At 44.4% G+C, this 24,530-nt stretch overlaps 6 protein-coding genes across 19 annotated transcripts; 3 read left to right on the forward strand and 3 right to left on the reverse strand.

The window, feature by feature from the left end:
• The first annotated feature begins 149 nt into the window (after positions 1-149).
• nat9 (N-acetyltransferase 9) lies at positions 150-2,217 on the forward strand. Its single transcript, XM_049758969.1, has 6 exons — positions 150-337; positions 644-753; positions 821-961; positions 1,024-1,083; positions 1,240-1,334; positions 1,417-2,217. The coding sequence occupies exons 1-6, from the start codon at positions 261-263 to the stop codon at positions 1,585-1,587; spliced, it is 654 nt and encodes a 217-aa protein (XP_049614926.1). The 5' UTR covers positions 150-260; the 3' UTR covers positions 1,588-2,217.
• lrrc59 (leucine rich repeat containing 59) lies at positions 1,662-3,861 on the reverse strand. 3 transcript variants are annotated; one of them, XM_049758968.1, is made up of 8 exons: positions 3,692-3,861; positions 3,488-3,598; positions 3,326-3,385; positions 2,900-3,058; positions 2,707-2,811; positions 2,561-2,633; positions 2,290-2,499; positions 1,662-2,105 (listed from the first exon to the last, which is right to left on the reverse strand). In XM_049758968.1, the coding sequence occupies exons 2-8, from the start codon at positions 3,587-3,589 to the stop codon at positions 1,825-1,827; spliced, it is 990 nt and encodes a 329-aa protein (XP_049614925.1). In that variant the 5' UTR covers positions 3,590-3,598; positions 3,692-3,861; the 3' UTR covers positions 1,662-1,824. The 3 variants fall into 3 exon arrangements, with proteins under 3 accessions (XP_049614925.1, XP_049614924.1, XP_049614923.1); XM_049758967.1 differs by having other exon boundaries at positions 1,662-2,108; positions 3,488-3,594; positions 3,692-3,860; XM_049758966.1 differs by having other exon boundaries at positions 1,662-2,108; positions 3,692-3,859.
• Positions 3,862-4,029: 168 nt separating this feature from the next.
• Positions 4,030-6,774, reverse strand: LOC125990876 (5-hydroxytryptamine receptor 3A-like). The gene is made up of 10 exons (XM_049758197.2): positions 6,621-6,774; positions 6,384-6,544; positions 5,918-5,962; positions 5,723-5,832; positions 5,413-5,582; positions 5,151-5,311; positions 4,875-5,085; positions 4,676-4,804; positions 4,510-4,580; positions 4,030-4,448 (listed from the first exon to the last, which is right to left on the reverse strand). The coding sequence occupies exons 1-10, from the start codon at positions 6,730-6,732 to the stop codon at positions 4,215-4,217; spliced, it is 1,404 nt and encodes a 467-aa protein (XP_049614154.1). The 5' UTR covers positions 6,733-6,774; the 3' UTR covers positions 4,030-4,214.
• A 334-nt stretch (positions 6,775-7,108) lies between these two features.
• Positions 7,109-15,586, reverse strand: rnf157 (ring finger protein 157). Of its 7 annotated transcripts, none has more exons than XM_049758192.2 (19): positions 14,045-15,585; positions 12,870-12,958; positions 12,534-12,683; positions 12,344-12,461; positions 12,193-12,259; positions 12,076-12,119; positions 11,959-12,006; positions 11,813-11,884; positions 11,583-11,742; positions 11,395-11,507; positions 11,097-11,326; positions 10,924-11,026; positions 10,745-10,853; positions 10,181-10,398; positions 9,993-10,043; positions 9,874-9,922; positions 9,517-9,627; positions 9,029-9,063; positions 7,109-8,886 (listed from the first exon to the last, which is right to left on the reverse strand). In XM_049758192.2, the coding sequence occupies exons 1-18, from the start codon at positions 14,285-14,287 to the stop codon at positions 9,029-9,031; spliced, it is 2,010 nt and encodes a 669-aa protein (XP_049614149.1). In that variant the 5' UTR covers positions 14,288-15,585; the 3' UTR covers positions 7,109-8,886. The 7 variants fall into 7 exon arrangements, with proteins under 7 accessions (XP_049614149.1, XP_049614148.1, XP_068505509.1 ...); XM_049758191.2 differs by lacking the exon at positions 9,029-9,063 and having other exon boundaries at positions 14,045-14,163; positions 15,063-15,584; XM_068649408.1 differs by lacking the exon at positions 9,029-9,063 and having other exon boundaries at positions 14,045-14,500; positions 15,063-15,584.
• A 333-nt stretch (positions 15,587-15,919) lies between these two features.
• Positions 15,920-18,744, forward strand: srsf2a (serine and arginine rich splicing factor 2a). Of its 2 annotated transcripts, XR_007489130.2 has the most exons (4): positions 15,920-16,456; positions 16,761-17,067; positions 17,829-17,925; positions 18,329-18,744. XR_007489130.2 is itself a non-coding variant. In XM_049758209.2 (3 exons), the coding sequence occupies exons 1-2, from the start codon at positions 16,131-16,133 to the stop codon at positions 17,041-17,043; spliced, it is 609 nt and encodes a 202-aa protein (XP_049614166.1). In that variant the 5' UTR covers positions 15,920-16,130; the 3' UTR covers positions 17,044-17,067; positions 17,829-18,744. The 2 variants fall into 2 exon arrangements, 1 of the variants encoding a protein (XP_049614166.1); XM_049758209.2 differs by having other exon boundaries at positions 17,829-18,744.
• Positions 18,745-21,095: 2,351 nt separating this feature from the next.
• Positions 21,096-24,492, forward strand: LOC125990880 (alpha-N-acetylgalactosaminide alpha-2,6-sialyltransferase 1). Of its 5 annotated transcripts, none has more exons than XM_049758206.2 (11): positions 21,096-21,715; positions 21,806-22,079; positions 22,206-22,321; positions 22,629-22,731; positions 22,824-22,986; positions 23,200-23,299; positions 23,368-23,506; positions 23,573-23,676; positions 23,880-23,963; positions 24,055-24,154; positions 24,257-24,492. In XM_049758206.2, the coding sequence occupies exons 3-11, from the start codon at positions 22,221-22,223 to the stop codon at positions 24,428-24,430; spliced, it is 1,068 nt and encodes a 355-aa protein (XP_049614163.1). In that variant the 5' UTR covers positions 21,096-21,715; positions 21,806-22,079; positions 22,206-22,220; the 3' UTR covers positions 24,431-24,492. The 5 variants fall into 5 exon arrangements, with proteins under 5 accessions (XP_049614163.1, XP_049614161.1, XP_049614158.1 ...); XM_049758204.2 differs by having other exon boundaries at positions 21,099-21,715; positions 22,161-22,321; positions 23,137-23,299; XM_049758201.2 differs by having other exon boundaries at positions 21,099-21,715; positions 23,137-23,299.
• The last annotated feature ends 38 nt before the right edge of the window (positions 24,493-24,530 follow it).

Consider the following 24,530-nt stretch of genomic DNA (forward strand, 5'->3'; position numbering starts at 1 on the left):
TTCAAATGGAATAAAACGATATAAGTGTTTAGATGTTTCAGGTGAAATTTTTCACTCAAAGAGAGAAAAGGTGTTGAAATGCAAAAATTGAAATACCGCTGATGTCCACAAGACGGCGCAAGTCGCCTCTCGTGCCGTTAAATCAGTACAGTAGAGTGAGAATTAACCCGGAAGTGCGTCAACTTATACACCCTTTTTGTAAATTCCTGCGTTTAATTACGATGCCACGTTTCATTTAGACATTAATACAGATTTTAATCATGAAAATAAATGAGAACACGTTATTGGAAGGACATAAAGTCATGTTGGTCCCGTACAATGCTGAGCACGTACCAAGGTAATTGCAACTAACACGTAACTCAAGAATATTGATAATTTATCCACAGAACAGAATGGTCAGGTCAGCAAAGATGAACTGTGTTGTATATATTAAAAAATGTTTTATATATATTTTCAACAGGGTCCATCAAGGTAGGTTTAAGGCAAGAATAAAAGGAAAGGAGGACAAATAGTCTTAAGTAAAGTTAGGAAGTATGCAAGTAATTGGGTCTGAGCACGTAAGGATGGAAGGCAGAAAGGTAGGAAGGATGCATGAATCAAAAGTAGATCTTAGGAAAGGTTTGTAATTTATTGCTTTGTTTAGGTACCACGAGTGGATGAAGTCTGAGGAGCTGCAACAACTGACTGCCTCAGAACCTCTGACACTGGAGCAGGAATATGATATGCAACGTAGCTGGAGGGAAGACGGAGATAGTAAGTTGTTTGGCAAACTGAATTCTTGATCTGCAGATTTTCACTGCTCAATGTCTGGTTTTCCCAGAGTGCACCTTCATCATCTTGGACAAACGGCGCTGGGCGGATTCTGGAGCAGAGGAGGCGCAATGCATGATTGGAGACGTCAACATCTTCCTGACCGATCCCACGGATCCTTCCCTGGCCGAACTGGAGATCATGATAGCAGGTCAACAAATAACCGAGATTTGCTTCTTGTGTCTCTCCTTACCTAATTTATTTTATTTACAGAGCCCAGTTACAGAGGGAAAGGCATCGGGAAGGAGGTGACACAAATGATGATGCATTATGGTGAGCTTTTACTGCACGTTATTACTACATGTTTTTTTTTTTTAGGATGAAAAATGATACTTGAAATAAAAATCATAACTTGAAGGGGGGGGCGTATTTTCACATGGATTTATTCAAAAATAAGTTTTCACTGATGAGTGCCTTGTCCACCACCAGGGGTCACTAAACTTGGTATCAGCAAATTTCAAGCCAAAATTGGCCTGGATAATGAAGTCAGCATTGCTCTGTTCAAGAAACTACAGTTCCAACAGGTAAAATCTATATCAATAATTATAAATTTGTATGATGAGGTATTATATTTTTCTATTAACGGTTTGCATGATGATTCCGTAGGTGTCAGTGTGTCAGGTGTTCAAGGAGGTCACTTTGGAGACAGCGGTGGATGAGTCACTTCGCCGGATGTTGTTGCAGCAAGTAGGTCACATGACCGAGCGGGACTACCTGGCAGCTTGCGGCCAAAGACTGGAACCAAAGTCACAGACGGCCACGGAAATTTCCAAATGAGGTCGTTTGACAGAGGCGTGGAGTCAGCATGTTTATTTCAAGACGTGATCACATTGCAAGAAAAACGTCGCAAATTGGCGTGAGAAGACAGAATTTTTTTTATTTTATTTTAAAAACAGACGGTTGTACAAAGAGCGACAATTCCATAGGAATTTTCACACGTTTTTGTCTCTCTGCGTCAACGACGAGCGGCAGCAGTGGCCATCTTAATGAGAAAGATTCATTTCAAATCCCAGTTTAGCTTTTAGACGTTTGCATGGATTCCACAAAGTCCTTAACAGCCGCAGACAAATTGCCGAGGAGCCGGCGGACAATGATTTCTTGCTCACGGGCCCAAGTCAGGCCCCGGTCCAGGGCGGCGTCCAATGCCACGCACACGTCCTCCCGCCGCAGCTCCGTCAGCCGGCAGGTGGCTGTCAGAACGGCCATGCCGAGCAGCAGGAGCAGGAAGAGCTTGAAGAGAAGGCCTAAGGCAGAGCGGCAAGGCTTTGACGCCGACACTGCTACGGTCTTTTTCCCTGCTGACGTGACACAAAGACAGGAGATTGTTTTTAAAAACAATGGTTACCTGCTTTTTTTAAATTAAATGTTTGCCTGATTTTGACAACAGAAATAAATATATTGCACCCATATATGAAAATGTTTTTGAGTAACATCTAAAAGTATAAATTTGAATTTACAATGCAAAAAAAAACATTTAACCTGTGGCATGTCCATTCTTCTTCTTGCTCTTCTTCTCCTCGTTCTTCTTCTTCTGTTGCTGCTGCTGCTCCTGGACGGCGGCGGCAGCGGCCACCTGGGCGTTGTATTCCTTCCTCCGCTTCTCTTTCTCCTCTGCCTTCTCCCGCTTACGCGCCTCCTTCTCACGGGCCTCACGTTCCCGCTTCTTAGCCTCTCGCTTCCTCTCCAACTCTAATGGAAAAGACATTTTTAAAACTCTCAATATGTGAAAGATCAAACATTGATTCCTGACCTTTCTCCCTCAAAAGTCGCTTCTCTCGTGCGAGGTCGGCCTCCTCCTGCAGCACCTGCATGTACTTCAAAACCTGACAGCAAAAAAAACCTTTTAACTAACTTGACATCTTTTCCTGTGTTTTTTTTTCTGCATGTCTTTCATACCTTGGTAGCACATTGCTTGCACTGCTTCTCGTCCAGGCAATCTCCCGCCACTTTGGCCAGCCCCGCATCCAGAGGATTGTCCTTCAGGTCCAACCACTTCAGACTCTGACAGCAAAAAAAACAAAAACCTGTGCTATTAGCTTAGCGACAAGGAAAAAAATGCCACTTTTGTTATATATGCGCTTCCACTCACCCGCAGCTGGGAGAAGCTAACAGGCAGTGTGCTCAGCTTGTTGTTGTACAAATCCAAGTGCTGCAGACTGGTAAGGTTTCCAATGTCATCCGGCAAACAGGTCAGTTGATTTTTACTCAGGTCCAACTTCATCAAGTGGGTTAGGTTGCAGAACTCAGGCTGCCGTGTGAAAAATACACAGGAAAAAATAGTAGCCCGAGGGTAGTGTTTCAACGCAAGGGTTATGAGTGACGTCAGAGAATTTTCAAGTGGGGTTTTTAAACCGGACTATGGTTTCAAACTGGGGTTATACATTTCAACACAATGTTACATATGGACGATTCTATCCTTTTTTAACATTTTAGCAGATGAAAAAAAATGTATACTAAAAAATTTACTCGTATTGCATTTTTAAAAAACAGTTCCAGGTTTAAAAAATGCACTTACCGGCAGAGAGGTGATGTTGTTGCACGACAAGTCCAAAAACGTCGCTTTGGTGAAAAAAGCCTGGTGGTTTGAAGTTATTATTCGTTAATTGTTTTTTATACAGTTTTTAATTAATATTATGAGTGAATTTTGTAAGCTCAACCCTCACACGCGTGAACTCACCAGCTCTTTGACAGGCACCTCGGTGAGGTTGCACAGACTCAAATCCATCTCCTTGTCATTTAGTTTATCTTTTAAATTAAACACTTTGTTGCTTTTACTCATTCTGCCTACCTGTGCAAAGACGTAAAATGCATCAATTCACGGTTATCAGGTGGCATTTAATTATAACATTTGACCATTTTTTTTAGTTAATGACGCACTCACCTGTTTATTACACCGTGTCAAAAATGTCTCGAAGTAAGGTTAGCGACAAAAATTACAGGAATTCGTTGTAAATATAAGAAAAGTAACGTAAAATCAGCCGTTGAGGTGCACTGTAGTGCGAGTTTCGGGGCGACTCGGACTCTGAATGAAAATCCACGTCACTGATTTGTGCCGCACAGGGGAGGCGGGTCAGAGAGCAGCACCCCCTACAGTACCGGAGGACACATTACACCCACCAAAAAAATTTAATTTATATATCAATTACTCCTTTTATATATAGCATTTAATATATCAAAACTGACTCTAAGTGGGTTTAAAAAATAAAGCAGCAAATAGCATTTGCGTGTATTACATTTTATAATTTCATAGATGGTGAACATAGATGTATGAATACAGCTTTTGTTTCGGGCATGCTTGTACTGTTAAAAAACACATAACACGTATATTTAAAAGTAAATCTGCATCAAGCAATGGCATGCATATGCTATCTAATGCCCGCTGTGGTATCGCTTTAATCAATCTTTCATTCTTGGTGGTTTGTCTGCCAAATGAAGCTCAACACGGTTAAAAACAAAGACACAGCAGTGACGTAGACGATGAAGAAGATTCTGTTGATTTTCAAGGTGAGTCTGGTCCAGTAGCCGGGCTTGTCTTCTTTTTCCTTCCTGCTCTCGAGAAGCAGCGTGAGGGCCTTCATCAAGTCCCTCGTCTCGTTGGAGAGTCTCTCCAGAGAGTCGGATTCGGTCAGACGGTCATCCTGCAACGGATTTTTTGGGTTATTGTGACCGATAAAGAACATTTTGCAGGGTTATAGAAACCTTGATCATTTCAGGTAGGTTTTCATCCGTAGGCCCTTTACAGATGCATGCACAACTTCGGTTTTTCTTTGCTGCAAACAAAGAAAATGAGATGAATCAGAATACCATGGAGCATATTATTGGAAAATCAATTTTCAAAAGTTTTGAAACAAAAAGCCCTGTTCACCAGTAACATTTTGATCCACGCTGACCGTGACATCCTCCCCGCCATTATCTTTTTCCATCAGGTACATGGCAAAAATGGTCTCCAGCAGGCTGAGCAGCATCAGCGCAAAGATACCGATGCAGTAGACGGCTGAAGGCAGCGGATGGAGGACGTCAATGAATATGAAAAGCGAGTTAGTTTAATTTCACATCTGGCTGACCTATGAGAGGGATTCTGTTGGATGAGCAGGGGAGGATCTCGTTGAGAATGAGCTGCATGACAGTGACGGCTAGCAGCACGGTCACTTTGAAGCTCAGCTTCTCGCCGCCCCTATCTGAGATGAAGAATGAGGCCAAGTCCAGGGCCAGGAAGAAGAGGACAGGCAACAGGAAGTTGATGATGTACAACACCGGCCTCCTCTTCATGTTGATCTGTGACATCCCATTGGTGGTAAGGAAAAGTGATCCTCAAAGAGTATTTGTGACAAATTACTCACAGTATAAACAATCATGTCTTGCTGGATGCCGAACTCGCTGCTGGTCTTGTTGACAACGGTCATGCTGACAAAGAGCCATTCGTTCTGCGTGCGCATTACCTCCCGTGACCACTGGGTGGCCTCGGCGGAGCTGAGCGTATGAAGCAGCTGGAGTTCCTGCACTGAGAGGTATCAGCAATACTCGAGTATTTATTTTTCTGAAGTTTTTTTTTTACATTTACACAAAACAGATTTAGATTTGTAACATTTTGGTGAGCCTTACATGGGTGGACCACAGACTTGAAGGTGAGGTTGCAGCTCTGGCGGTCAAAAGGGAACTGGTAGATGTGCAACTTGCACGTGCTGAGCAGTACTTGGTCGTTTTGCACGTGCACGCGGCCATTGTTGAAGATGGTGAGGTGAGGGCTCGGGGGGGCCTTGTCCTTCTCGATCCTGCATGGCAACATCACGCTGCAGATGTCAGGCATCAGAATTTTATCAAATTTTAGTTGAGGTTTAGGGTTGTTGGATTACTGGGTTAGCATTTTAAGATTAGAATGTGAAGATGTTGGTTGGAACTGTGTTGTACTTACATTTCTTCAATGGTCAGATCTGGTTTCCAAAACAATTCGGTGGGGACAGAGACGTTCTTAATCCCGCAAAACTGCTCGGGATCCCAAGAGATGTGATCATTGTGCCAGCTCTGTACAAGAAAGACAATTAGAATAATTACCCCAAAAAAGTCTGGCAATTTTTAAATCATCTCGAAAAAAATATTTTGAAAGAACCGTGAAAATCCAAACATAGGGAACGAAGGTCTGGTCAATTTCCCTCTGTTGACAGACAAAAAAAAAAAAAAAACACATTAACAATTACATTCAAGAAAGGATGACCTACCCCCAATCTGCCAACCAAAAAAGCATTCCTGGATTTTTCCAGCCTTGGTTAATTATTCATCCAATATGATGGAAGCCAGTGATTACAGTTTAGAAAGCCATCAAGCAGCATCAGTGTCTGACTGATTAACCACAGAAGGATTTGGAAACGTTCCATTTTGTTTATGATGTCACCTGGCAACCACTGACCCAATTTACTGCATTTATCATTTAGTGAATTGGATCCCTTCCTCATATATACATATATTGCCATTTTTAACACTTTAGATTGCTCAATAATTTGTAAAAATAACATATATATATACTATATATACAAATAAATACATTTCTAGAGACAAGTAAAGAAAAAGAAACTAACCACGTCTAGAATGGCGTATAGAATTAGCTCCAGCGAAACTACAGTCGGCTTTTTGTAGTCTTTGACCGGCCTCGTCATGTAGTACAAAGAGCTTTGTGTGGTCAAGTTGAGATGATTCAACACTTCGTGGTAAGAACACACTTTCTCCGAGGATTCCACTCCTGCATAGCATGTCAACATTTGGCTAAATATATTCCAATAACAATAGAATAAAAATAAAAAGCATCATAAGCTCACCTGTGAGGAAGAGCATGAAAAAGAAGAAGAGTCCAGAAGCTGGCATCATGTTGTCGTGATTTGTGAGAATGTTCTCTTTGGTTGGTGTGGAGAAAAATGGGCTGGACCACATTTAATTCCCACATGTCCAAATTGGAAATGCAATCATTCGTGGCGCCAGTAGATGCTCATTGCTTTCTCATTAATGGTCACATCCGTCACTCTGTCTGACTGACCACTTTAATGCTTGAATATCACAGTTTGATAAAAAAAAAATTATAATTGTATTTTATTGTGGTCAATGCAAGACTGGCCGTGTTGTTTTGGCAATCAAACATAAGGAAGTGATCAACTTTTTTTAAATTAGAGGCAGTGTTACAAATTTAATTTTTTAATATGATCAATTATATAATTTTTAATTAATCATAATCTTCATCGATAATTATGGCCCATCATAAAATGAACATACAACCGTTGCTTTCTGTCGGCGTAAATCAGGTTTGAAAGACTTGAAGTTCAATTTATGTTTTATTCGTTTTTAGAAATTTAGTTTGAAACATTATACTGTGTCGCCGTCTTGTGGCTACAAGCGGAATTACGCAAACACGGAATTACAATGCAGGGTGGATTACCGTATTGTAAATCATAGATCCTCACTGAAATCAATTATGCACAACAGAATCTGTGCATTTGATGAAAACCTTGCACTTGAACCGGCACAGCATTACTTTAATAAAAACATCACAACTAAAATATGAAAATGATAACAATAATACTTTCAAATTCGATTGGTCAGTTGCAAAAAAAAAAAAAAAAACTAACAACTTTATTTGCCGTCTCACGCCTACAATCCTACAAAAAAATCTGATTCACGAGACATTCAGACTGTGACCGATCACGTGACAGCTCGGGAAATTGAGGGCCACTTGACACCTAAAAAGACGCGAGACCAGCCACCTGGATGTATCATGCTTCAACTTCAGCCTCATGCAACGTTACGTCGCCTAGGAAACGGCTAATAGTGCATTAATATCCCTTTACAACCAGCTACAGTACGTGAGTTAAGTGTTGAGCATGTGTAAACCTTTACAAATGTTTCATAGTTAAATCCACGTTCTAATCAACAACACAGTGCTTTGCAGCGGATAAAAACACAAATCAACATTGAGAAGAGGTTAACTAAAAAAATACAATACAAGAGCAAAAAAAAAAAAACTAACTTAGCAGTTCAGTGCAAACTGATAAGAAGATGAAGCCTTTTATTATTGCTGGGTGGTGGCTTCAAGAGTTGCACTGCAACAATACTGACATGCTAATACGGCTGGGTGGGCGGGGCTTAATTCCAGTTCATTGATGTAGCCAGGGATGGGCATAATCATCACTATCCAAATGTTAAATGTTTCAGCATATATATTTTTATTTGCTATAATTTGCTTTTCTCCAAAATCTCCAAAACGAAGCTGAATGGCAAAATCATCAAGTTTTCAATCAGGTTTCATCTTGCAAGAGTCCAAATACCAGTTTTAATTTGACTTTAGTGGTCAATTATTGTTAGAGAAGAGCAAATTGTACAAAAGCATTAAAATTTTCCCAGTTCAACCCAAATTCACCTTGAGAGATTATATTGCATTTTAGATTCATCCTAAAATGTATCAATTAGTTTTTAGGAGTAGTGTATATCAATGAATTGATTATTTGCATGCTAATTTTCCACATAATGGAGGAAAACGATGCCCATCCGACCCTTCTGGGTTCCTACATTCGTTTAATGTTCAGGTCCATGTCTGCTTTTGTTTCACATTCAGCAGAAATCGTCCAGAGAGGAGCAGCACTGAAATCGCCCACCTGACATTGTAATTGATCACAGTCGCCCCTGACTGATTAGCTGGTGGTGGTGGAGCAGCAGCAACTTCTACATAAAGTCACGACATGAAACTGTCACAGGTAAGTTAGATCTATGAGTAATAAATAAGAACAGACCGGGGGGGGGGGGAAATATTTTGAAAAGTGCTCAGATAACGCCTCATTGGAGAAGAACCTGGAGGTGGTGGGGGTGGTGGTGGAATTCCCTGCTCAGCCGTTATCCAGTAATGAAGCACTGAGTAGGAAGTGCAAGTAGTAGTCGTAGTAGTTGTGTTTGGGTGTGTGTGTGTATGAGCGCGCTACACAATGAGGGGTCCACGGCGGGGGTGTTTGGGACTCTGGCCTTCCCGGTTCTCCACCCCTTGTTCCTCCCGGTTGCTGGTGGAGTCCAAAACGGGCCTGTAGCCGCCATGATACATCAAACCTGAACGAGAGATGACAAATGGAAAAAGACGATGCTGTTTAAGTTAAGAGAAAATAAATGCACAATTAAGTTAAGACCCAAAATAAAATAAAAATATTGAAGAGCAGTTGTCAGATCTCGAGTCTTAGCCAACACTGCATACCTAGTCCTCAATATGTACTGGGCACGACTCCTCATCTTTCCATCCAAAAGAAGGCGAGAGAAGGGGAAGAAAGGGAAGGGAGGAGGAGAAGACGGGATGGGAGGAATTCACAGGAAGAAGGGAGAGATAACAGAAGACATTTTACGACACAAAGAGAGAGAGACGACATTTGAGCTAAGAAAAACGCAACACATGGGGAAGGAAAATGGCTTTGTGAAGAAGATGGCGGACGTCAAGGCAAATGTTCATACAAAGCAAATGAACACACTTGATGGAGAACATGCATGTATGAAGCACACATGAACACAAACACATCAGGGCTTAAGGATGGAGGGAGCGCGCAGTTACTTGGTATCAACAAGCAATAAAGCAGCAAAGGAAAGAACTGACAAATAGGAGCCTGCGTTAGCCTCAGCCGCCATTCTTTCTCCCTTGTGTTAGCCTAGCAAGCTAACTTTGAGCATCACTTCTGGTCGGCGTCCACTCACCGGCAAATCGGCCGTCAGGAGCCTGCTCATTGTCCAAGCCCAAAGAGGGCGTGTCACACAGGGCCACGCCCTGATTGTTATTGGCCAACTCGGGACACCTGCTCCGCCCACCTGCAAGCGAGGGCATAGGTCAAACAAGAGCAGCCAAGCACAGCGGGCGGGGCACGGGAGACAGGCGGGAAGGGAGGTGGTCGGCCATGCGAGAATGAAGCATTGCTGAATGTGTTGCGTTTCGTGGTGTTTCGTTTTTTGCAATGTGCACTACTGCCACCAACAGGACTGGAGTGGAACAGCAGCGGCTTTATTTATAGTTTTTTTTGTACAATGTGTCAAGTGAGGAGTGGTCACCGTAGTTACCTTTGCCATTGGATGGCGAGGAGCGGTCCTCTTCTGTGACATCATTTCCCTAAGAAAACAAAGAGCTCAAATAAAAAGTTTCCATGAAGTACTCGTGCGAATCATTATAGGCCAGTCACCTCAGAGTCCTGCTCATCGACAGCCACGGAATAATTCAATTCTATGGACTCCTTGGAAAAGGGAGAGGATCAAAAGTTAGTGAAAACAAAATGACTATAGAGGTCAAAGGTCTTTTTTTTTTTTTTAACTTGGGCTGGTAGTGAAGGAGTTTTTAATCGGTATCAGAAATTGTATTTGAAATTTTTACCCCTTCCAGCTGCGAGGGTCCTCGGCTCTCCATGCGGGTGTCCCGGTTCTCCTCGCCCTGGGCGTCAAGCCCCTCCTGGCCCCCCCCGGGCTCGCCGTCCGCCCCAGCCAGGTAGGACCCTGACATGGAGGACATGGTGTCAGTGCTGATGTGGGAGTGCTGCGAGTGGGACGAGGCCATGGACATCACTGACTGGGCCAGGCTGCTGCTCACTGGGTCTGGCAGACACACGGAGACACACATCACGGTCCGACGCCATCTTTAAAAAAATCCTCCCGTCGGATCCGCCCAATGCCGCAATGGCACCGTCTTATAATTTATTCATGTTAAAACGCTCCGTGAACCGGACTGAGGGTTTTACTTTCCACATTTTGTCTCCATTTCGGAAATACACAACTTGCCCTCTACGACTCAAATGTGATTAGTCAATACTACTGAAATGGAAACCGTTCGATCTTGGAATCTTCTTCCCGACAGCTTCTGCTTTTGACACGCGGTAAACAATTTGTAGAGATAGCAGCTTCCTTTGTGAGATGACTTTTCATGGATTACGTTTTGTGTTACCTTCAGGGGAAGTGATAGTGGAGGAGAGCGGCGTTCCAGTGCACGGCGACTGGTCGATAGCCCCGGAAGAGGACAGAGTTAGATTTTCACTGTCTGGTGTGACGCCGCACTGTAAAACCAAAGCGGCTGTTGTAACAGGAGCTTCCAACCTGACGAAACATCTGTAAAAATATACACACCTCCTGCGGATCCACCGCAAGTTTGTGGCGACGACCTTCTAATTCACTACAAGACTTTTCATCCTCCTCCTCGGGAAGCACTGAGGAATTCTGGGAAAGCGACCTAAAATACGCAGACCTGCGGTTTGGATCGGCTTCAAAGAAGTAAAAAAAAAAAAATGACATTCACTCACTTGGAACCGCTTTTCTTGAGTTTGAGCCCCTGACTTGAGTTGGAATGCTCCAGAGGGGATATGGAACGGGCCGCCGCTGGGTGGGCTTCGCTGCCGTACGTGGGCAGCGCCCCTGACACGTGACTGGGTCCGGAGTGAAGGGGGGGCGCCACGGAGGATGTAGCAAGGGGGCCGTTGAGAGCCTCCAGCAGGGACACGGCCTCGTAACCCGGGGGGATGTGCTCGGATGCCTTCAAAGAAAAAAAAAACGAATGGTATTTAAAATCCGTGTCCAAACATTAGCTCATATTAGCCGTACCGAGTGTTCCTCCGAGTCTGACGTCTGTGAAGTGATGACGGGGTTAAAGCTGGTCGGCGTCAAAGGACTGAGTTTCTTCCTCATCGCTCGGATTTGCAGCAAAGCTCTGAAGGCTAAAACAAACAAACAAAGAGTATGGGAATGTTTGGCAAAAGAGCACCTCCCCGTATTTGCGAGCGTGGACTCACGCAGTCTGCAGATGGGACAGCAGTTAGCTTGATAGCGCAACGTGTCGGCACAGGCGTTGCAGAGACACAAGTGCCTGCACGGCAGGATGAGAGTGTCGCGCACGTCTGACAGACACACCACGCACTCTGCGCTGTTGTCACTGATTTCGTCATCGGCAACCTGGAGATGAATGGACCCCGCGGTTTGTATCAGCTCACGCAAGAAGAAAAAAAAAACTCGTCACGTTTACCTTTGATTCTTGGCTGTTGTATTTGTTCTCGATCCCGTAGATCTCCTGCAGAAGATAACTCACTCCATCCACCTGGGAAATGGAAGACAAAGAAATGATGTCACGTCTCCAGGGGGATATCAAAAAACGATTTGACAGGTGCTCACCACTTGTTTCTGCTTCAGAGGCTTCACACAGTAGCTGCCATCCATGTGCTGCCATAGAAAACCACACTATGAGGAATTCAACTTCATCTTCAAAGACCTTGTTGCTATCAAGTTTACCTTCTCAAACGTGGCCAGCAGGATGTGAGAGTGGCCCAGATGTTCTGCATGGAGAAAAACACACATTCACTCACAATGTCATTTGAAGCCACAGGTCGACGTCGGAGCGGAACTCACCGTCGCCCTCGTCGACCACGGCCTGCACCACCATGGGGAAGATCTCCCTGTCCACGTCAAACAGCAACTGAGGAGTACAAACAAGGGGTGTGGATACTTTAGCACACACGGCGGAGATCTTTGTCATCCACAAAGTGTATCATCAAGTCACCTCTTCGTCCGCCCACTCGCTGAGGTTGACGGTGTGCGAGGGAAGACAGAACTGCTGGCTCACCCCCTTCTTGAAGTGCACCGTCTCCGACTGCAGAGAGCTGTCCTGGGGCAGGTAGCTAAAGGGAACCAACGTAAATCCAAAATTCAAGCTCCACCACCATGTTCTCTCTCTTTATCTCAGAACCTACACTGGCACGCCGTTGTGAAACTCCTCTATGGCCTGGTAGTAGATGGTGATGGCCACCTGCGTGTCGGCATCGAAAGTGAACTCCACGTTGTAGCAGGCCCGCTGCTTGCCCGCCTCGTCATCGCCGGGCAATTTCAGGTCCTCGCTGCATCTGCAAGGTAAGACCAACAACTTGCCTTAAAAAAAAAAAAGTGTCGTTGATGCTAGCTCGACACTTTATGCTAAAAGCCTTTTTTGCTAACTCAATTCCAAAACCTCGAGTTGGCGGTTGCTGTTCATTCTTAGTCAGCATTTCTGCAAGGGGAGGGGGGAGGGGGGGGCTTGTGTTACAACGTACCTTACAAGCCGCAGTGTGTCCTTGCGGATGTTTATAAGGCTCCGTAACGTCTTCACCGGTTCCTGAGGTGGAGGGGCTGCGTATGGGAACTGAAAGCATTTGAGTCAGTTCAATAAAGCCACAAGCTGCTGACTGTGCAAAAAAAAAAAAAAAAAGGACCAATCTAGGATGTGGCAACATAACTCCACACACTACGCAATATCCATGTGTGGCGTTACACATCTGGAGCTCGGTGAGAGTCGTGCTCGTAAAACACACACACGAGCCTTTCAGTAGACGACAGTGGAAGGCTTATTAGAAATGTCACAGCGGCCATTCATGCTCGTGTGTATGAAACAGCTTTTGTAAACACTCGATTCCTTATGGGAGATTATTGCCTGTAGGAGAATGTGTGTGTGTGTGTGTGTGTGTTTCTAAATATAGCATGTCCGTGATCGTATTTGCAAGAGAGCCAGAGTGCAATAACTCAAGCTGGGTTTATGATTTTACCGCGCCATCTGCTCACAAGCCACCGAGCGTTATATAACGCCGCGTTGAGTGTCTCATTCAAAGAGAGATGAAAAAGGGGGAGAAATGCTTTTTGGTGAGTTCTGAGCCCGCGGGAGGATTTAAATGGTCTCATAATCGGGGAGGGAAAAACACTACTGCTAATTTTAGCCTGAGTCTAGACATAAACAAGACCACAAGGTTGACTTTAAAATGTGAGTTTAACATTTTGGTGACGCAATCGAGACCCCCGCAGGTAGACAAACGCCTCATTGCGTGACATTTTTAATTACACTGAACGGTTGACAAATTTGTGTAAATTGCAATCGGGCAGAATGTGGAAGGTTGCGAAACGCAGCAGCAGGATGCCGTCAAGTGTGGACGAGTGAGTTTGCGTACTGCGTGTTAAAAAGAAATGAATGCCAGATGATGGAGTTGGCTGTCAAGTGAAAAGAGTCGTTTGGTGAAGGTGTGGAAATTATAGCAGAACGTAAACCTCTCAACAACTCTCTTTTCAAAATGTAAAATCATGAAAGTCATCAAGAGGATTGAGTAAAATGAATAATAAAAAAAATATATATCAGATTGATTTTATGATTTTGTAGACTTTTTTCTTTTTTTTAAATGGTCGTAACAATTCAAGGATAGCGAACTAAATTGACTTTACAAGTTACAGTGAGAATACTCACCGCGACTGGTCTGGTCCCGAGGAAATTAAGATCTGTGTTTTCTCCAAACAGGTAACCTTCTGGGTGGGTTGAGTCGAACTTCTCTCCGCCCATGATGAAGTGGCTGGCGAAGTAACTTCCTGTAGACCCAGATGAGAGATTGCAAAATGAAGAGTGACAATACAGACCTCCAAATTTGGCTTGTAAAATATTCACATGTATTTTTTTTTTTTTTTTTGCGGTGTGCAGCTGGCTTTGAATCATGACATGAATATAATCGTAACAATTAAATATTTGACAGGCTGTGGGAGGTGTGGATCGAGTCTGACACCTTCAAGACTTGTTTCACATGCCAGCAGACTAGAACAAGAGTGAATGACAGCTCCTGAAGCAGGTCAGCAGGTTTGTCACCAGATCCCGCTGTGAGGAACTGGGTCTGACAGATCAGTTTCATCGACAACCTTCGTTCTTCTAACACTGACGAGATGATGAGAAACAATGATTTGCCATAGAATTACATTTTAATAGGGGCATATTATGGAACATTTAATTTATTTATAAGCCAACAGAAAAAATTAAGAAAATATTTTTCAGTCGGTTCTGTATGCACGTGATGGGGGGGTCTCTTATGGGGTCCCATTCAAGCTAGGACCGCCACTGATTGCACGAGAGGGGAGAGAGAACAGTTTGTAATATTTCATCTTGAAATCCAAAGATCTTATGCAGGTGACGTTTTATTTTTGTTACCTTTACAGACACACAGGAGGTTTGTGTTCAATTCACCAATTATTATTTACAGTAACTGCAAAGCAATTTTACACTCCAAAAATATCACACGCTATGTCATGTTGGCCTTGAAGGCTTCTCAGTTGCTCTTTTCCAGTTTCTCAGCAGCATCTGTGATCATGTGTGTATTACTTTTTCCACATTTTAGCGCAAAACACAATCCCCTGCAATACGCTCTGCAGGGTGGTAAACACACACTCCAATACACGCTCACATACACACCCATTGGGCTGACCTGTTGTTAGTGTCTTACCAGATTTCGGTGGATAACGGTACACCGAATTAGATGGAATATCCACTTCTTCCACGCCTATGTTTTGTCTGCTCGCGAAAGCCCCCATCTCCAGTCAAATGTCGGTAATAAAGACCAAATGGACATTCAAGGTTCGCTTTGTCGAACCCCCTCGATGACGATTACTTCGACTCATTTAATCCGCTTGATCCTTGTCTATATCCATTTCTTGTAAAAAAATAAAAAGAGATCGATCTCCCCCTTCTATACAGTGGATGCGACCGTCCCGGGGATTTTCGACCGGTCCGCTGGTTGTTTGTTCTCGCCGGTCAACGGTGGAGCTCGGTTGGTTAGTTGAAGGGGGTAAGGGGGAGCAGAAATCGTGGGATTCCCTTTAAAAACGATCTTAATTTGGACTTTTAAAGCACCAAAAAGCAGCAGTGCGTCGATGCTGTCAGAGGGCTGTGGATCCTGTGACGTCACAAAATCCGGACCCTGGTTTTGGCGCAGTAACCCCCATCTCGCCCCCCCTCCCTCTCTCTTTTAGCAGCTAGCATAGCCGCATCCTATGTAGCCTAAGCCCCCCCACACGGCGAAGACTGCAATGCAGGGACAGCATGCATGTAGCAGTAAAACACTACCGAGGGAAACTTAACTTGATCTACTTATGCAAATAATTGTATCTTATATGTAGTATAAGCTAAATAAAAATGTAAGATTTGGTTTTATTGCTTGGGTAATATGAAAAATTGCTATATCTAGCAACAACGGTGCTGCTAAGTATCGGCAGGTTATAGCCATGTAACCTCCTCGCCACAAGGGGGTGGTGAAGCGCATCCAGAGGTGCGAACGCGCGAGGCTATCAGCCAATCAGAGAAGGCCATCACGGGCGGGGAAGAAAGAGAGCAAGCTTTGTTGCCGCCATTTCGCGTACTGGTATCGCACGGATCTTGTTGCGCACATGTGCGCGGTTCAAATCTAAGTTCGGTTTTGAGTCTCACTGGGATTCCAGAACCACCGTCAACTTGTTATTTTATAGCTAAAAGTATATTTTTTTGTTAGTGGAGCTTGGTTGGTTTCGCACAGAAAATGAGTTACGGTAGGCCGCCGCCAGACGTGGAGGGGATGACCTCCCTCAAAGTGGACAACCTGACATACCGGACCTCGCCGGAGACGCTCCGCCGTGTTTTCGAGAAGTACGGCCGCGTCGGCGATGTGTACATCCCGCGGGATAGGTACACTAAGGATAGCCGCGGCTTCGCCTTCGTGCGTTTCTTCGACAAGCGTGACGCCGAGGACGCAATGGACGCCATGGATGGAGCCCTCCTCGACGGCCGCGAACTCCGCGTGCAGATGGCCCGCTACGGCCGTCCGCCAGACTCTATGTACAGCCGGAGAGGAGCTCCACAGCGACGGTACGAAGGTTAAATTAAGATCATAATTGAGTTATGCAGTGAAATTGTCACGTGCTGAAATTGTGGTTTACTCGGTCGCCGTTTCCGGTAACGTTCTTTTAATTCAATGTTTTGTATACGTTAGCCGCCATTTTGTTTTCCTCGGAACGTGCATCGTTAGTAGAAGACATGTAGCTCTATTGTTTCTATGTACTAATCAAATATTAAATAAATGGTTACATTTTTTTCTCATTGACTTTGCCCTCTGCAGACTACAATAAAGCAATAATTAAGATGGAATGTCATTCACTGTTTCTCTTTGCAGACGTTCAGCGAGCCCCCGTCGCCGCAGGCGCAGCCGTTCCAGGAGCAGGAGCCGTTCCCGATCCAGGAGTCGTCGTCGCTACTCCCGTTCCAGGTCCCGGTCCTACTCCAGGTCCCGCTCCAAGTCTAAATCCAAGTCCAGGACCCCAAGGCGTAGCAAGTCCAAGTCCCCCTCCCGGTCCAGGTCAAGGAGCCGAACCCCTGCCTCCAACCGCGGTTCCAGATCCAGGTCCAAGTCCAAGAGCCGACCCAAGTCTCCAGAGGACAACGGGACGGAGCCTTAGTGCAAAACTGGATGCGACGTGATGGTATATATAGTGAGATGGGTTGAATGTCATGAATACATGCGTGATTAGATGTTTAGTATTCTGCTCTCTTGAGGTTGCACTTTCAAATTTTATACAAGCAACCAAGTCAGCAGAATTATGTCTAATTCAAAACTATAACAAACAAATACAATTTGGCTCTAGCATGCGTGTCGTCACAGTGATTACAAACCCACGCATAAGAGGGATTGAATTTGGCTCGTATAAGTAAATATGGGTGTGCTTCACTCCAAACGTTCACTTAATGTGAAATTCTTTCCTCCAAGCTGCTGAGTCCTGTTTGCAAAGAGAGGAGGAGGAGATGAGGGTGTGGCAGTGTGAGAGCAGTTATAGTGTGTGAGCTGGCCATGTCACCTGCCCATTGCTGGGGGGGGCCACGGCGGTTGCTCGGGAGCAGGTCACCCAGGCAGCGCCTGGTTGTTCAGGAGCAGGTCGTCATGGCGGCGTTGCGGGGCTGTCAGTTGGTGTTTGAGGCGGTGTGGTGAGGTACGTTCGCGGGGATCGGGGGCGGACCCTCCACCCGCCGCCTGCGCTTTGCCCTCCTGCCTTTCGACCCAAAGGTTTGTTTGAAAGTAATGCCCCCGGTACCAGTCCTGTGTAGAGCTAGTCTTTGGGGATGTGGTACCACGGAAGGTGCGTAAACATACATGAGGTGTATTCGTAGAATGTCAATGCACGCGTCGGGGGTTACGATGGGGTCTCGTTAGATTTCCTTTCTAACTCTGTTCTATCTTTTCTTGCAGATCTCTCGGATGAGAGCTACTTTTTGTTGAGGACATCAGGATGAGTCTCGCCATGCTCAAGGGGACTCCACTATTGCCACTGAAAGATAATTGAAAGGTTATTTGGAACTTTGTCTAAACATTTTCAAAATAGTTCATTTTACTTGCGCAACCTAAATAAATGTCATGTTGGTTGTGTGCAAAGTTGAGCATCTCAAAATAAATATGTATGTTTTTGTTCCCCCTTATAGCTGGTTTTATTTTTGAATTTATACTCTCCAATAAACCTTTTTGGAGTTAATTTCTGTAATGGAAGACCTTGTCATCTTCTCTTGGCAGGAGGTTGTCAATTAAAAATATTGGTTTGTTACCCCACTCAATTGGACAGATTTATATGTATATTAATCAATGTGTTTTCATTTTTCTTGATGACATTTTGTTCTCCTGTCAACTCTTGCTGTCTGGTTAAAGTTGCTTCCTATGACTCTAACCCTCTTTCTTGTGTATCTTTTGTGCACTAGGCGCAGTTGTGTAGCAGTTGAGTAATGCTGGTTAGCTGTTAAGATGCGGTGCAGTGCAGTGGTGACATGGTGTGGCGTGTTGCGGTGCTGAGTGCCCGGTCACTGTTCCGGGGCGCTCGACCCTCCGCTGCTGTTTGCCGGTTTGTAAGATCACAGTTGTTGCAGATCACCCTCAGTCCCCGTGTCCTTGTTGACTCCCACCCCCTTCACCCCCCCCTCCATGTCTGGTTCATCACTTGCTTTTTTAGGGGGTGTGGGTCCAGTGGGGCTCACATTTGAAGGGTTTACTATTAAGAAAAAAAGTGAGGGCTGCTGCAGCCCCCCTCATCAATTTTTTTTGTGCTACGCATTCCCCGTTAACCTCTGTTTATGTCCATTTTCTTTAGGTGAATGCTAATAAATGTAATTGAAAGTAGGCTGATTGTGTGTTTATTTTAAAGTGGAGCAATTTATTGGTATGGTTTTGACATTATGGCTCCGTGTTGAGAAGTTGAAAATTTATTTGGGTTTGTTTTTACATTTATATTAGAACCCTACTATATACATACTAAATAAACTATCCACACTGCTGTTGCACTGAATTAAAGGCCTGAATACAGAAAATGTATATGCCTTATCCACATATTGAGCCACATAATGTTCATAAAGCAGGCAGAGCAAACAACTGACTTATATAAGCATCTTGAATTTTATGTTTTAGTTAGCAAAAGCACATGCTCAAACATTTTCCCGATGGTATGTTCTGCCTTCTATTGCAGCTTTTAATTTTAGGCTTACCCACCTTGTAAACTGAATTGATAGCCCATTTGATATATTTACACAAATGTAGATTATTTTCAATGCACAAAACCAAATGCGTTTGTGCCAAAAATGCGTATTGAACGTGTGTGCCGGTTGTAAACAAAATAGGCTCTTTTTTTTTTTTTACCACTGTCGTCATGGGAACAAGTCACGTGATCCTACCCCGGAAGTGTCAATCTGGTCAGGGCGAGTCTTCCGCTGACCTGTACATGACTTTTTTCTTAGTCACCCTGCGCCTACACGGGTGCTGCCACAAGCTATCCATCCACAGTACATTGTGGACATTGGGCTGCTGATGAGCTTAACACCGAGATGATGGGCCAAGCACGTTGCTGGCGCGCCTGATCGCCATCGGAGGAAGTGGGCGGTGCCAGGGGTTGTGACGTCATACCAGAACAGAGCCTCCCGCCTGATCCAGTAAACGCTGCTTGTTTAGCCAGCTAGTCTAGAGGAGATTATCCTCAAATCGTCGCTATGGCTGCCGGTGGAACCTCGCCGGACAATTAAAGCAACAAAATATCAGCTATGGATGTGACTTTCATCTTATCAGCCGTCATCTTCACGCTGCTTGCCCTGGTGGTCGCGACGTCGTTGCTGAACGGTTCCTCCAGGTCGTCATCGTCCGGGAGTTACCCGTCTGAACCGATCGCGGACGCCGTAAAAGAAGGCGAGACGGTGGCCAAGCAGAACGGACACATACCGGAGAACACCAAGCAGGGGAAAGCTAAGGAGACGGCAGATTGGTGTGAGCTGAGCGGCAGCTCCCACGACCACTGGGACGTGGTCAAATCTGTGCTATCAGTGAGTGTCGTCCATCCACAGTTGTTTGTTGTGCTAAAGATGTGATAAATTACGTCACTCTCTTAAGCTGTTTACCTTTCCCTCCCACTATCCAGGCAGGACCAACAGAAGTTAGTCTTGACCTGGCTGTATGCATATTGGAAATCATTTTATTATTGCAAATTAATTTGTCACTTTTGTGCCAGAACAAATAATGGCCCTGTGCACATTTTCTTTCTCATCTTCTTAGTTTATTACGCCGTACATAACAATCATGATACCAGTGGAGACTATTTTTTGCAATCAATTATATTTCATCAATAGAAGCTGAAGTTAAATGCTCTTTAGAAATTATTTGTTGTACAAAGTTAGCAAGGGTATTAATAGAAACAAAGACTCAATGCAAAATCACTTATTTATTTACCTGTTTTTGTTTTAACTAATAATAGTGGGTGCCTATAGACACAAAGGCCCAAATCAATTATCATTTCAATCATCCAAAGAGGGATGCCGAGCAGATGCCACATTAGCATCCCTCCAAGATGATGCCTCTTCTCTGTCTCTTGTCCCGCCGCTTCATTCTGCCACACAGGAGGAGGCGGAAATCCGTCCCACCAGCGAGGAGCCGGAGCCAGCGCCGGTTGCGGCGGCCGCGACCGAGCGCTCCTCCTCCTCCTCGGCAGCATCCAGCCTGTCCGTACCGCAGCCCGACTCCAGGCACGCCAGCTTTGACTCATCGTCCGAGGCATCGTCAGGGCGTGGCCGGCGCTCCTTCATCGGGCTCTCTGATCAGGAACTCCTAAAGTGTGCTTTCTCTTCCCCCCAGACCAACGGAGACACAGAGAGCCCGGAAGTCAATGGTGAACATCAAATTAGAGCTCTCGTTACAATTTAGTAGGGTACACGTACCTGTCAGCGTGCATACCATCATTCATTATGATTACAGCTGGACTAGATGTTCCTCATTCATACACACAGGATGGGCAGAATATTAGGAACACCACTTTAGTTGACGTGGGGACATTTTTTGCATGTTACTTATTCAACGGTATCCTTTTTTTCTGCAGATAAATCAGAGTTCCAAGCCAACAACTCTTTGAAGTACATCCCCGGAAAGTCGCGCTCCCACCATATGGAGATGATGATGTCCAAAGAGGAGCTAGAGGAGGAACAAAGGTCAGTTCAAAACATGCAGTGACCTGTTGTGCTTTCACTAGCGGCTTTCAGCTCTTAAGCTGCCGTGCAATGCGGGCTAGACTCACTTAAGGCCAGATTGAGTCCCTGCCAGCTTGCAGGACGTTTGACCGGAGGACGTGACGCCTAGTGTTGACTCACCCAGCGGATTTTGCTTAGAAATCATCACCTCCCCGTCTTGTTTATTAGAGGTGTCACAGATCCGTCCAAGTGTTGATTGGCTCTCCTGGAGTCACTTGCTCATTTGTCCTTTCGATAATGAGCTCTTGTGGCCAAAGTTTTCATTCATTTGTGGCCAGATAATTAGTGTAATCTTTTTTAAAAATGCTGCCTTTACAAAGACAAATTATAGTAAAGCAAAACAAAATACTTAGAAAAAACATTAACCATGATAGTAATACATACCCCTGCATGGACTGCCCCTAAGTCGCCGCTAGGGGATGTCTTGGGATAGGGGGGAACGAAATTTCGGTTTCTTTGTGTGTCTTCTTCTTTGTGAGAAATTGACAATAAAGCTGACTTTGATTATAGTCGCCTTTGAAAAATGGCCGCTACTTCGGCCGATTCAGTGCGTCTTTTTTAAAAAAAAAAGTTTTTCTTTTATTGTGAAAGGTGAGTGCTTGCTGATTTGAAACGATATATCATTTGAGAAATGAAAGATTTATTTAAAAAATGTTAAGTAAACAACCCCCCCGGTCCCAGGGTGCAGCGAGAACAGCTGGCCGCCATCTTCCAACTGCTTAAGGACAACACGGAGACGTTCGGCGACGTCTCCGAGGGCGACATGGAGGATCAGCTTCGTCTCTACTCCATTTGAGGAGGAAGAGAGACAACCACCAAGTCACTTGCGCTGCCTTACCTCGCCGACCAAATTCACTAAAACACTTGGGTGACAGTATTCCAGCAGCCGCTAATTTGTTATGACAGAAACAAGTGGTCCATTTGTATTATTTTGGCCGTTGTTCCCCGAAACCAAGTGAGCAACTCCAAATATAAACTTAATTTTCACCCGTGTAGCACTCTGCTGTTGTATAATAAATATAAACTGAACATGCAGGTGGAATTTGTGTGTTTGTGACCACATTGTGGTCTCGCCGGGCAGGTGCAAAGTGACGCGATGGTCCGCCACACCGCCAGGATTTTTACCTGGTTGATCGTCGGCTCCCTGGGCATTGTTGTTTTTATTTTATTTCAAGGAGACCCCTCTGTGAAAGTCAGGTAAGTGACTTTTTTTGCTGGTAACATCCATATTGCCTTTGAACAAGTTGGGAATTAAAAAAAAAGATAACTCCCCAAGTAGCCTAGCTACTAGCCAAGTACAGTTCTACTGTACACTAACTAGACAAAATAAATAACATCAGATAAGACTACTATTGAAACGTGTGACATATATGGGATTATGAGGGAAACACCACCATGGCAACAGCCAGCAATGTCTTCAATACAACAACGTCCACCGAGTGAGTGACCTCCATGCATGTCAGTCTGGTAACGAAACGGCATCCATCACCTTGCGTGTTGTCAGCCCAGAAACCCCCATGCCCATTCTTTGGAAGACTAACTTCTCCAAACTTCCCCTGTGGGATTTTGAGGACGTGTATAACCAGGATGCCACACCCAGAAACACGGTAAAATAGTCAGTTGTCTATGGGAAGTTGCATGTCTGGTGAGATTTACATAACTGCTTTCGTTTTTGTTTTGCTGCACTCCACCCACGTAGATGTGCCAACAGTCCCTGAGGAATTCTAAGGATGAGAACTTCAAGAAGGCTTTTCTGCCCAACATACGTCTGTTCCTGCACAAGGGCAATATCAACATGAGCGAGTGGAACAGACTCTCCCATTTCAACAATCCATTTGGCTTCATGGGATACTCTTACAATGGTGCAAAGCCAAACAGCTTATGTATTCATAGTATTTTTTTTATCTGGGAGGGAACCCATACAGTGAATTATAATTAAAAGTTACATCAGAAGCAATTCATGTGTGCCAAAAAAAAAAATCTCTCATATGTTTGGTCTTGTTGTTTTTCAGATGTAATGTCCTCAGTCAAATTGATTCCAAAGCCGAAAGAGCCTCTCCTCTCTCCTAAACCAGGTGGTGACGGTTGCATCCACTGCGCCGTGGTTGGCAACGGAGGCATCCTCAACGACTCCAAGAAGGGAAAAGAAATTGACGAGCACGATTATGTCTTTCGGTATTTTTCTGCTAAGTCTATCTATTTGGCTTAGATGCACTTCCAGAGTGATTTTGGTGTTTCATCAGAATGAACGGCGCAGTCACTAAGGGTTACGAGGAGGACGTGGGGAACAAAACATCCGTCTACGTCCACACAGCTTACTCCATCACTACATCTTTGGATTTATTCAAGAAATACGGCTACAAGTCGGTCCCCCATGACGAGGTAATCAGTACTCCTTCAATGGCACTTCCATTTTTTTAAATAATTTGTGCATCTCATATTATGCAGGGAATCAAGTATGTGTTGATTCCAGAGGGCATGAGGGACTTCCAGTGGCTTGGAGGACTCCTCAGAGGAGAGAAGGTGCAGCTTGGCCCGTACCGAGAAAAATGGTAATGAAAATCGAGATGCCATAACAAATTATGTGTGGATTCCCCATTTTGTGTTTCTTGTCAAATAGATAGAACTTACTTCCGTTTTATTTTTTGTGCAACAAGTTACCACATGTGGTTTCTTGCCCAATAAAAGGAATAGTAGAATATAATTAAATGTATGTATTTCACAGCTATATAATTGTCACATTTCCATCATGCAGGCCCCGGACATACTACATGGGGCAGTACAACGAGACCCGCTTTTATGTCTTGCATCAGGACTTCCTGCGATACGTGCGCAACAGGTTGTGCTCCACTTATGCAACCTTCGGAAAAATTACATGCGGCCACATTGTGCCCCCTAAACCAATTTGGCACTTTTCTCATTGCCAACAGGTTCCTGAAATCTCCACGCCTGAATAAACATTCCTGGGGGATATACAGACCAACTAATGGTGCTTTTACGATTTTCCTGGCTCTTCACACGTGTGACACAGTGAGTTGGACCAAAAGGAGATACGATATACACACCATGTCGTGTCACATTAACAGTTTTTCCGGGCATCATTTTACTCATCCAGTTCTCTCTTGGTCCAAGGTGGACGTGTATGGCTTCATGACAAGAGACTATGCCAAGTATTCCAATTACTATTTCCAGAGGAACGTAAAAAGCCACGTGACTTTTTTCACCAACCATGACTACATGCTGGAAATGAGAAACTGGGAGAAACTGCATAACAGCACGATTATTTGTCTGTACCAAAGAAGTTAAAAAGAAAATGTCAAAAACGTAAAATGAATTCTATAACAAGGGTAATAAAGTATAACACTCAAGTGTGGAAGATATTATATGTGGCCATTTTATAAGGCGT

The sequence above is a fragment of the Syngnathus scovelli genome, chromosome 21 (assembly GCF_024217435.2).
Source record: "Syngnathus scovelli strain Florida chromosome 21, RoL_Ssco_1.2, whole genome shotgun sequence".
Taxonomy (NCBI): Eukaryota; Metazoa; Chordata; class Actinopteri; order Syngnathiformes; family Syngnathidae; genus Syngnathus; species Syngnathus scovelli.

Coding starts and splice junctions, on each gene's coding strand:
- srsf2a (XM_049758209.2), top strand. CDS start 16,131: ATGAGTTACGGTAGGCCGCCGCCAGACGTGGAGGGGATGACCTCCCTC. Junction 16,457..16,760: donor AGAGGAGCTCCACAGCGACG/GTACGAAGGTTA, acceptor TTCTCTTTGCAG/ACGTTCAGCGAGCCCCCGTC.
- rnf157 (XM_068649408.1), bottom strand. CDS start 14,287: ATGATTCAAAGCCAGCTGCACACCGCAAAAAAAAAAAAAAAAATACAT. Junction 12,007..12,075: donor TGCTGGCCACGTTTGAGAAG/GTAAACTTGATA, acceptor TTTCTATGGCAG/CACATGGATGGCAGCTACTG. Junction 11,885..11,958: donor CTCTGAAGCAGAAACAAGTG/GTGAGCACCTGT, acceptor TCCATTTCCCAG/GTGGATGGAGTGAGTTATCT.
- lrrc59 (XM_049758967.1), bottom strand. CDS start 3,589: ATGAGTAAAAGCAACAAAGTGTTTAATTTAAAAGATAAACTAAATGAC. Junction 3,386..3,487: donor AGGTGCCTGTCAAAGAGCTG/GTGAGTTCACGC, acceptor TCAAACCACCAG/GCTTTTTTCACCAAAGCGAC. Junction 3,059..3,325: donor ACAACATCACCTCTCTGCCG/GTAAGTGCATTT, acceptor TTCACACGGCAG/CCTGAGTTCTGCAACCTAAC.
- LOC125990876 (XM_049758197.2), bottom strand. CDS start 6,732: ATGTGGTCCAGCCCATTTTTCTCCACACCAACCAAAGAGAACATTCTC. Junction 5,833..5,917: donor CCTATGTTTGGATTTTCACG/GTTCTTTCAAAA, acceptor TTTCTTGTACAG/AGCTGGCACAATGATCACAT. Junction 5,583..5,722: donor GATCTGACCATTGAAGAAAT/GTAAGTACAACA, acceptor GTTGCCATGCAG/GATCGAGAAGGACAAGGCCC.
- nat9 (XM_049758969.1), top strand. CDS start 261: ATGAAAATAAATGAGAACACGTTATTGGAAGGACATAAAGTCATGTTG. Junction 754..820: donor CTGGAGGGAAGACGGAGATA/GTAAGTTGTTTG, acceptor TGGTTTTCCCAG/AGTGCACCTTCATCATCTTG. Junction 1,335..1,416: donor AGAAACTACAGTTCCAACAG/GTAAAATCTATA, acceptor ATGATTCCGTAG/GTGTCAGTGTGTCAGGTGTT.
- LOC125990880 (XM_049758204.2), top strand. CDS start 22,221: ATGGTCCGCCACACCGCCAGGATTTTTACCTGGTTGATCGTCGGCTCC. Junction 22,987..23,136: donor CATGGGATACTCTTACAATG/GTGCAAAGCCAA, acceptor GTTGTTTTTCAG/ATGTAATGTCCTCAGTCAAA. Junction 23,964..24,054: donor CTGCGATACGTGCGCAACAG/GTTGTGCTCCAC, acceptor CATTGCCAACAG/GTTCCTGAAATCTCCACGCC.